General features: G+C 44.3%; 1 protein-coding gene across 2 annotated transcripts in view; it reads left to right on the top strand.

Moving 5' to 3' along the window:
• The first annotated feature begins 271 nt into the window (after nucleotides 1-271).
• The window catches only part of SRGAP1 (SLIT-ROBO Rho GTPase activating protein 1), a 138361-nt gene continuing 128041 nt past the window's right edge, over nucleotides 272-10591 (top strand). Inside the window, exon 1 of one of the 2 annotated variants that reach the window (XM_063155143.1) lies at nucleotides 272-476. In XM_063155143.1, coding sequence (XP_063011213.1) covers nucleotides 410-476 — 67 coding nt within the window. In that variant the 5' untranslated portion in view covers nucleotides 272-409. The remainder of the gene's footprint in view (nucleotides 477-10591) is intronic. The other variant, XM_063155144.1, reaches the window with a different exon arrangement.

Genomic DNA, 10591 nt, shown 5'->3' with positions numbered 1-10591 from the left:
CCGCCCACCGCTCTCTCCCTGCTTCCCTTCCCCTCTCCCGGGTGCGTGCGGACAGATAACAATGGTGGGGCGCAGCCGCCGGGCCCCCGCCCTCGCCTAGTGGAAGAGAGTGCCCCGCGGCCGCTGCTCCGCCGCCCCGCCCTGCGGCGGCCCCGGGCCGCGGACCGCGTTGCTGCCGGCGGCGGTGCCGGGAGGCGATGGTGCCTGCGCCGGGGTTAGTCTGATCGCCGCTCCTCGCCTCACCGCCTCCGGTGCCGGCGGCGCTCCCGCGGGGCCAGCGCCCGCCGCCTCTCCGGCTCGCTCGGGCTTGCGGCCGCCTGACACAACTTGGGAGCACCTCCAGATAAACAAGAACAATTAGTGATAATAATTTAGAACGGGGCGGAGAGGCAGAAGAAGCGAGTGGATAATGTCAACCCCGAGCAGATTCAAAAAGGACAAAGAGATTATAGCGGAGTATGAAAGTCAAGTGAAAGGTAAGCGCGGGGAGGTAGCGGGGAAAGCGCCGCGGGGGCCGGGCGTCCTGCCGGCCCCTTTCCCCGGCTGCCGGCCGAGCCCCCAGCGCCGGTGGGCCGGCCGGTCCCAGTTGCTCGAACTTCGGGGCGGGAGGGAGCGGCGAGAGGGCGGCGGAGGCTTTTCTCCCTCAGCGCTCCGAGCGGCGCCGGTGGGTCCGAGGGGCCGGGCCGGACGGCAGCTGCGGCGGCTCTTCCACAGCCCGGCCCCGGCCGGGCACCTTCCCTTCCTCCGCCGGCTTCGGGGAACGCCCGGGGGGGAGGGAAGGGGAAAGGGAGGACAAAAAAAGAAAAAAAGCTTGTCAATTACTGAGGCGAGAGACAATGCTAAGGCATACCCCTTTCTTGAGGCACATGGCTGGTGTTTCCCACCCTCGCCTCAGGGCTGTAGTTTCTGTGCTGGGCTGTAGAAGATGGCTAATAAAGAATTACCCTTGACTATTGAATGAGCCCATTCAGCCATCCCAGGAAGTATTTCAGCCTCGCATCGCCCGCTGTATCGCATCCAACTATTGTGCCAAGGACAGCGCCGGCAGATCCTGGCTTGAGCCAGCAGCGCTTCCAGACCCCTCGAGTTTCCTCGCCTAGCGTTTTCCTTCTGGCAGTGTCTTGGGTGGAACAGAGATGGGGAGAGTAGCGCCATGGCAGTGGGGTGTGGGTCTCTTGGTGCGCATCCTTCTGAGTGCTGTCGGGGAAAATATTGCATAATATATAAATTGCAATAAATCCAGGGATGGATGTGACCGTGAAACACGGCATTTAAAAAGCTATGCAACATCTGAAGTCTGCTTTTTAAAATGATGCTGGTGTGCTCTTCACATCGGTAGGGTGTTCCCTCCTCGATGCTGCCCACAGTCTGCGATGTGCAGAGATGGAGCATGTCCTCATGCAGGTCCGTGGGCTTCAGGAACAGCCTTCCTGCTCCACAGGGCATGGGCTGGGGACCTTCCCTAGGAGGCGTCTGGAACAGGGTGGGAGGGACCACTCCTCAGCTGTTGAAAGATTTATTGACTTCGTGTACTTGCACAATATATTTCCCTCTCACTTGATCCTGTGACATCAATTTTTCAAGGCAATGCTTGTCCTTCTGTTGGGGTTTTTCCTCTTAAAAGTAAAGAGGTAGTTCTTGAGTTTTTTTCTTCTTAAGCTTAACTTTTTGTGAAAAATACCTGTTACTATCAAAAGTCATTTTGTGTCCAAGAAAGGATCTATACTTAAAATAAAAGATCTGCCAAATAGGTGGGCAGTGAGGGGTCTGAGCTGGCAGGTGGGGCATGCTTCAAGTGTCTGTCTGACATGGGCAGGGCCAAGACAGTTCTCACATAGCTGCTGTATTCACTGCCATTGAGCCCTTGAAGGGTTGGCGCTTTTTCCTCTCTGTGGACATGGTGCAGATTTGTCTTGGTCACTGAGCATAAAAAATGTTTGAGATCTTAAGCTCATTGCACAGTGTGCAGACTGTTCCCTACCTCCTTCTAACTTGATTGTTAAAGGCTCAGCCTTTATTATCTGCAGCTAGTTGCTATATATGCCAGTCTTTTCTTTTGAATAATGAAGAAAAAATGCCATGCCCTTCAGCTACATCTATTGTATCGTTTCAAAAGACACTAAAGATGAAGGCATGAAGTTCTGTTGATAAACCTTGCTCTCCTTTGGTGTCATGGTCCTCCATCATAATTGCAGAGGGAGGTGGCATTTGTAAATATAGCTTAATAGGATTTTTAACTTCTTTGCTTCTTTGTGGTGATCTGGGGTGTGTGCAGTCTGGTCCCACCCAACTGTCTTGCTGGAATTGTTGATCAGCAGCTGTTTGAAAAGGTATGGGCTGGGCTAGATGCTTTTTCTTCAACCAGCATCGCTAGAATTATATTTCAGATGTCAAGACCTGTCTGTGCTAAGATATAATTCTGCTTGACACCAGCTGTGATAGTATAAAAAAGCAGTGATACCACTGTGTGATACCTTGAAAATCTTTTTGATATTGAGGGTTCAAGGCCTAAGAAATCAGCCCTAATTAGCCAGCAAGATAGCTTTAAAGGAATGTAAATTCAGGAAAGTCAGATCCCTATATACTGCTTGGAATTTCTTATATTAGGTCAAGATAGCTTTAAAGGAATGTAAATTCAGGAAAGTCAGATCCCTATATACTGCTTGGAATTTCTTATATTAGGTTAGGAGAAAGGGTGTGGCCAAATTGCTTTTGCTGCCTGTGATTTCTGGTGTTTGCAATGGCTAGCTGATTTCTCACTGCTGATGTGTGTAGTTGCTGAAGGATGTGGGCAGCTGGGCAGCAGACTGGCCCTTTGAGGTCCTCTGGACAGGGTTGTGCACAGGAGTGCAGCAGCTCTCCTGTACCTTGGGGTGAGATTGCACTGAGCCCGGCTCGCTGAGCATCTGCGTTGGTGCTGCAGAAACCGCGCCGCTGGTGGGTGCAGCTGGAAATCCTGCCCTGAGATTATGTCTGAATATTAATACTGAAGGAAGAGGGGCCTGCCCTGTACATGCCCTGTAGGGTATGTGTATGGTGCCATATTTGGAAATGAGGATTTGGTAGTGCCATTCTTCACATAGCTTTTCTACTCTTAACTCCTCAAATAGGAAGCAGTAACAGATGTTAATTGTCGTGCCTGGTTCCTGAGTGGTGTAAACTGACATCTTTTCCTTCGATTTTTAGCAGTATCACTAGATTGTCTATTGCTTTAGTAGAGGTCATGCAGGAGCAGCAGAAAGTCTGTAAATGTTTGTCAAACTGAAGTAAACAAGGTACTTCTGACTTGTTGGGCAGAGTATTTTATTGCACCTTTTTTTGCAACATCCCTGTTCTTCAGTCTACCTTCTGTCAAGAACTGTCCCAGTTGAATCAATAAGGTAAGTGTGTTTACTTCCCTGCACATTGTATAGAAAGCAGAAGAATATTTCTTAAGGATGTTTTAATACTGAAGTCAGATCTGTCTAGCTGGATACCTATACGTATGATTTTGGGGGATGTAATAATATTATGATGGCATGGGTACCTTACTTTGTAGACATAAAGGCGTCTGGAAAGAACACAACAAATAAAATATTCTTGGTCATCCACAGTATAAGTTGTATCTGTGTTTTTCTGAAGATTGAGGTAATTTTATTTGCACTTTGAAGTCATTAGAGATAGTTTTGCCAACCTTGCAGCTGAGGTGGGAGATACAACTAGAGCTAGAAAGTGGAAGGAATACTTTTTAGATGAGCAACAGACTGGTGGTATAGTTATGAGCCAAGTATTACATTTCTGCTGTATGACCCTATTAAATTTATAGTCAGCAGTAGCCTATCTTACATTTTGTGTTCTGAGGACCAGTGCTCCTTGGTACTGCTGATAATGTCAAGTAGTGTCTATTGATAAAGTTACTGAGCAATTCACACTAGTGAAGAAATATTGGAGCATCCTCTGATGTCTGTGAGTGGGTGTCTTGAGATGGTAAAGGATGAGCTGGTAAGATCTTGAATACCTGGTTCCCTTCGGAAATTTATCCTTCTGAAAAAGAAGTCTCTCGTAGGAGCAAGAGGATTAGGGATATACTGCTCCAGAGCTTTTCGATCTTTCATGTTAAGCTGGCATGTTTGCCTTCTTAGAACTTGCAACAGGCCTTCCATGGGCAGGAGAAATGTGCTTTGACTAGGTAAGCATTGTACTGCCTAATTATCTGGCCTGTCTCTTCAGAGAGATCCTCCTTATGGTGTGAGCTGTTGAGAATCATTGCAGTTTAAGTCTCAGCCTTCTTACACTACTGCATCTCCAACTGAAATGGGCTGAGGAAGAGCTGCTTAGATCCCTCCTTTTTTCCACCTTAATTTTTCAGTTGGAATTGACCTAGTGGAAATGCAAGCCCAAAAGCAGTTTGCAGAGGAAGACACTTCCCCAAGATCAATATTTGCATGGCCTTCTTCAGAACAAAATACTCCTATTTTTCATCAGAAAGAACTTGGTAGTAGTCTGTATTACATTCCCTAACTAATTTTTATGGAAAATTATAATTCTGAATTGTGAAACTGAATTTCAGCTTCACATTAAAACAACAACAGACGCCTCTCTGAGAAAAGGCTGAGTTCTGAAGTACAAATTGGGCTGTTGTTTTAGTAAACTGATAGCTATTTTGAATGAAGTCTTTGTAATGAAACATTTGGTACCTTGGATGATGCCAGAATTCTTGAGGTTTGTTTAAAAAAATCCGATGAATAGATGCCAGTTTTCAAAGTTCAAGTTTATCAAGTGTGGTTTAGCAGAAGTTTTTCTGGTCAAAGAACTTGACCACACACAGGACTTTGTCTGATACAGAAAGGATATTGTTCTCCATGCTATTTTCCAGTTGGAGTTATATTGTCTAATGATGTTCCTTATCTTTTCCCCCATTTTCTTCCAGCTCTCTGATCCTTCCTTTCAGAGTACAAACACCAGTTGTCCAGGTAAATGTTAATGAGTTTGTCCAGGCAAAGGTTATTGGGTTTGTAGTTGACTATGCAATTGAAAGGGGTATCTGCAGGTAAGGACAGTTCAGTCATAAACAGAACAGTTTTTTGGTTGGTTTTGGGTTTTGTCTTGTTCTTTTTTCTTTTTTTTTTTTTTTTTTAGTTAACCAACATATTCAGTATTCTTACACTTCCACAGCTTTCTTGGAATGAAAACTAAGGAACTTGGTTTATTACTATGCTGTGTACCAAAGTATTTGGGTTGTGGGGGAGCCCTGCAAAATGCCTGCTTCCCAAAGGTCATGACTCAGGAACTTCAGAGGCTTTGGCTTCTTAGTCTTTCTATATAATTAAAGAAAAAACCTCCCACCTTTTCTTCATGCCTTTTTGAAAATATGACAAAGAGTCAGGAAAGTACACTTATTTTTTTTCCTGGTTTGACCACACACTGTAGCTGCTGTGTTCCTGCAGCACAGTGAAACTACATTATTTTACTTGAATTTAAAGGTGAATAAAGTCTTGATTACTATAGCACACTTAAAAGGTAGGCAGTGAATGGATTGTCTGAACAGTGTTTCTTTCTGGCAGTATGGCACTCATAAGGCATATTTAATGCGTGTGTTTTGTCGATACACATTTTTGTTAGTCTCTAGCATGAAGTTTTAACTTGCCTCTGACTCTGAAACAATTTGGAAACTTTTTATGATCACTTCTTTGGGGCTTTTTTTTTTTCCAAGCATACCTTATGAGCAGTTTTGCTGTTGCAGAGCAATGTTCTAAATCATGCTAAGGTCACTTAATTTCCTGCCATTATCATTTATTGGTCACCTTCTTCTAAACTGGAGTTCTAGTTGCTAATAAAATTAAACATAGCTTTGAAGTGGATGCAGTAAGACAGAATGGGATCCAAATTTCTTTCCATTTTCTGCTTCAGACTTGTGTTAGGTTTTGCCTTTTGTTAAAACTGGACTTCTTGTCAGTCAGAGGTGATGGATGGTAGTGCTGGAAGAAAGTGGGTCAGTGCTGTTGAGATTGGATAAGAAATCCGCTCCTGACCATTACACAGCCTGTTAGAAATCACTGACCATGACTTGGCAGTGCAGCATGTCTCATCTCTGCTTTGGACAGGGATGGACACGGGGAAGAGCAAAAACGGAGCCAGCAGGTGTCAATGCAAGCTCCTGTGTTACTTGTTCTTCCTTTTGCCTTTTTTTTCCCAACCCTTCCTACATCTACCTGTCATGCTATCCCACGTCTAACCTTTGTGGTCTCCCTAGTGGAAATTGCTGCTACCTTGACTTGCATTAATCCCTATTAGAGTCTAATCTACTCTTACTGCTGGCTTTCAAGGGGCAAAGTAGGCTTTGGAGTGTGGGGGTTTGTTTGTGTGTGAGTGATTAGGCTAAATGTGTAGCAGGGCTGCCTGTGCTCGGGGTGCTGCCGCCTCTGCTTCCTGCAGGGTTTAGTCTTAGGCAGCATTTCCTCTGGGAGTGCTTCTCCCAGCCTGCCATGTATGGATGACCCTTCCAGGGATCTGCGCCCTGCTGTGAGCTGTGTGGGCTGATGTGATCGAGTGCTGCCCATCTCTGGGGCAAGGCTGGCTGATCTTGTGCTGTGCTGCTCAGTCTGGGAGCTGCGAGTCATGAATGGCCTCTTGTTCCTGAAGTTACTGCATCTTTTCTTTCCCCACTTTTTGTCTCTTGGGCATTGTGCCACACTCCCTGATGTTCAGGAGATTGTGGGAGTATGTGTGTAGGTATATACGCATGGATGTGGAAGAAGAGCAACAGCTGAAAATTGGAGGCAGTGGTTGAGGGTGCAATGACTGGCATTGCTGCTTGTGTACCAGTAACAGGGATGAGGCTGGTGGGCTCTGCAGTAGCAGATATTGGGATGAAGGACAGAAGGCCATTGCTGAGAGCATGGGTCCATGTCTTGAGTAAGAGACAGAGCTGTCTGCACAGGAAGACTGCTTGCTGTGTATCTTTTACATTACGAAGGCTATATCTGGCGCCAAAACTAAAGGAGTTGGTTATCACTGCTTTTTCCTTTGTTTCCAAGACTTAAACAACTGCAGGCTGTTCTGGCAGTTTGTGTGGTGCCTTGGTCCTGTGGGAGTGCTCTAAGACAAACAATTCACTTTGATCTGTTGTAATGGAGCCATAATCCTGAGGCACTACTTCCTCTGGAATCTACTGTTTTCTCCAACTTCTGGAAGTCATCTTCTTGTAGACATTGACATGTGTACAGGTTAGTTACAGCTGCCTGGGAGGCTAAAGGTGTGTTACCTATGCTCTGCCCACTAAGCCATCTTGTCCAGGCAAAGCACTCATATTCTCAAGCCGTTTTCAGTTAATTTCAGTTTTGTAACTGATCGAGGAAGATCTCTTCAAGAGCTCCTTACCTCTCATTTTTTCTCTTCTGTCACTATTTCTCAGGCATATACCTGTATGAATTTCAAGATGCAATATTCAGTCTTGCATTGTGCAACCTGCTGGAAACCTGAATTTTACCTGGAGGTGACTGATAAGTCCTGAAATTGAGATGTAATGTCATTATGAAAAATGAAGAGCATTTTGGAAATAACCCCAAGCAAATCTGATGTCCTGTTTCCTGTATGTGGGCATGGCTGTGACTTCATGTTATTCTCCTGTCTTCTCTGGAAGGTGTAAATGCTCAGTGTAGTTCATACTTGGCACAATAAAATAATCCCAGCTTCAGATGCATGGTAATGGGGTAGATGTTGCAGGTAGGAAGGGAAAACCTATGACATGCTCTAAGGAAATGGTGTGGATAAAACATATGCTTTATGATTTGACTCTTTAATAATAATATCTGTGAAATAAATTTAAGATGGTCTGTGTTATTTACTCCAAACTCTATCCAGTGCAGGACAGTGCTGTTGATCTGTCTTTAATGAAGTCTCTCCTAAGGTTCTTTATCTGTGTTTACCTTGATCATAGCATCTGGGGGGGTTGCTTTTAATTAAGGTGGTGAGAAGGAAAAAGTATTTTTTCTTTGTCTATTTTTCTCAAAAAGTTCAGTAGAACTTGCTTAAAAGTGTGATCATGGATTCATCAGTTAGAATATTCCTGTTAACTTTTTTTTGTTATCTATTATTGACCAATAAAACATGCTTTAGTTTCAGTTGCAACGTCCTGAGACTTTGCTTTATAGATGCAGAAGTGCTGACAAGCAGGCAAGGGAGTTGTATTAGCATATTAACCAAAACATTCTTGAAATATGCTAGACCTAAGTGGTTTTTTTTTTGTTGTAAAATAGAAGTTACAAAAAGTATAATTAGAACACTTATGGTGCAGTATTTCTTGTTAGCTATATTGGGAATAAAAAGCAAATGCAGCTGGCTTACCGGATGATGACTTCCAGGAAGTAATGATTGTAACCCTTTACATAATTAGCTGTTGTGAGAAACAAAACTGACTAGAGATTCATGTAAACTATCCAGACTCCTTCACTGACTCAGTGCTTACTCATCCGAAGTACTCAGCATGTAAAATCTTCTGGCAGTTTGTTGGTGCTGTCTTTTGTGGGGAGTTTTTGAGATGCTCATGTTTCTTCCTGCATGTCACAAACAGAGTGGTGCACGCTTTTGGATTTTCTCAGTGTGTAAAACTAAATAAGGAGACATGCTGATCCCCTTTCACTTTGCAGTGTACATTCTTTCATATGGGAAAAGAAAGCAGCCTCTGCTGTTTTAGCCAGTTCCAGAGTATCTGCTTCCTGAAAATCAGAGGAATCTGTTCATGTTTACAAAGTACAGAGTACACCAGAAGTCTAATAAGATTCAGTGATAGCTCTTGTATGACTCTGTTCTTTCGACAGCGTGTCTTTTTTCAAACCTTGCTGTTCACTGCTTTTCCCCCTGATTCTTTTTTAAGCAGAGAGAGGATAAACAATCTAAAGCATCAGGTCCGAGGCAAGATAAAATAAATGTTCATTCCGTACCAAGATGAGCAGGCATCTCAACTGAAACTTTCTAATTCATCAATTAAGTTACTGCTTTACATAAAAATGGAGAAGTTGAAATGATTGCAAGTTACTTAATTGAATTTTTAAAATATAGATCAGGATGATGCTTGTGCTACTAAAACCAAGAAAAAACACCTTATAAAAGGGGTGGTGGCTTTTGTCATATGCTTCAATACTAGTCTCTGTGACCAGTTGCTGTGACTAAGTTGCCAGGCATAAAGTTACTTTTATTTCTTTGAGAGTATTTCTGCAGGTGCTCAAAAGGCATGCTAAAAAGAAAAAGTTCTTAACCCTTATCATAGGATTCTTACCACACCAAGGTTGCTAAGTGGTTAAACAGCACAGCAAGCTCTACCTTTTGCAAATCACTGATTTGCCAATGAGTAGAAATGAAAGTGTATAAACCCTTGTCCATAGATGCCTTGTGTATTTTGCAAATTGGTGTCTGCATTCTTGGCTTAAATAATACTAGTTTCTTGAGGAACCAGCTGTGTAGCAGAAAGCTAGCTTTTGTGTGTGTTGGCATATGGATAACCAGTATGTTTAAGAACTTGACAACTACGCTGTGCTTACTGCCTAGCAGACTACTTGAGGTTAAGACCAATGTAAGAGGGTTCTTTGTATTATGTACCTTTTCTTGGGCTGTCTTTATTTGTGCCTTCCTAATTTCCAAGTAGTGAGATTCTTAATGTAATGACAGAAAATAGAATCCAATTGTTAATCTGCTCAGATACTTCAGCATTAAAATCACAACCATGTGCGGAGTGGGAGAAGGTTCCCCTGTGCAGAACAGATGAGGGAACCGAGTGCAGGTAGCAAGTCCACACCTGCTAGGTGCTCTCTCCTCTCCTGCCAGGGTGCTGTGGGGGAGCCTGGTGGCAGTGAGCACTGTTGTGCATGCCTGGCATCACTTCTTCCCCAGCAGCCTGTGATGAGCAGTCTATTGCATCTGCAGCCGAGCTCATCGGATTATTGTGGACTGTATTGTAATCCTGTAATTGCCAGCCACTTCTGATGCCATGGTAGTGTAATTGTGGGTCAAATTCTCTGCTTCATAAGCAATATTCCCACTTTACCTGTGGGATGGTGCAATAGACTATGCCTTGTGAACTTGGTCGTGAGGCCTTAATGAGAAAAAAAAGCCTCACCACTCTTACAGTAAAGATTTTCTTCCTTATATCTAATCTAAAGCTACTTTCTTTCAGTTCAAAGCCATTACCAGTTCTTTTATGCCTTTGTAAAAATTCTCTGTCCAGCTCGTTCCCTTTAGGTACTGGGATGCTGCCCTAGATCTCCCCTGAGCCTTCTGTTCTTCAGGCTGTACAGCTCCAACTCTCTCAGGCTGTCCTCATAGGAGAGGTGCTCCAGATCCTTGATGGTATTCATGGTCCTGCTCTGGACTTGCTCCAGCAGATCCCCATCCTTCTTATGTTGGTGGCCCTAGAGCAGGATGCAGCCCTCCAGGTGAGGTCTCAGCAGAGCAGAGGGGAAGCAACACCTCCCTTGGCTCACTGGCTGTGTTCCTCTTGACGTAGCCCAGGATGTGTTTGCTGTTCTGGGCTGCAAACACACAATGCCAGAGCATGTTGAGTTGCTTGTCAACCAACATGCCCAAGTCCTTCTCAGGGTTGCTTTCAGTCCATTTT

The sequence above is a fragment of the Melospiza melodia genome, chromosome 4, assembly GCF_035770615.1.
Source record: "Melospiza melodia melodia isolate bMelMel2 chromosome 4, bMelMel2.pri, whole genome shotgun sequence".
NCBI lineage: Eukaryota > Metazoa > Chordata > Aves > Passeriformes > Passerellidae > Melospiza > Melospiza melodia.
Note: the sequence above shows the minus strand (reverse complement) of the source record. Positions and strands in the feature narration are given on the sequence as shown.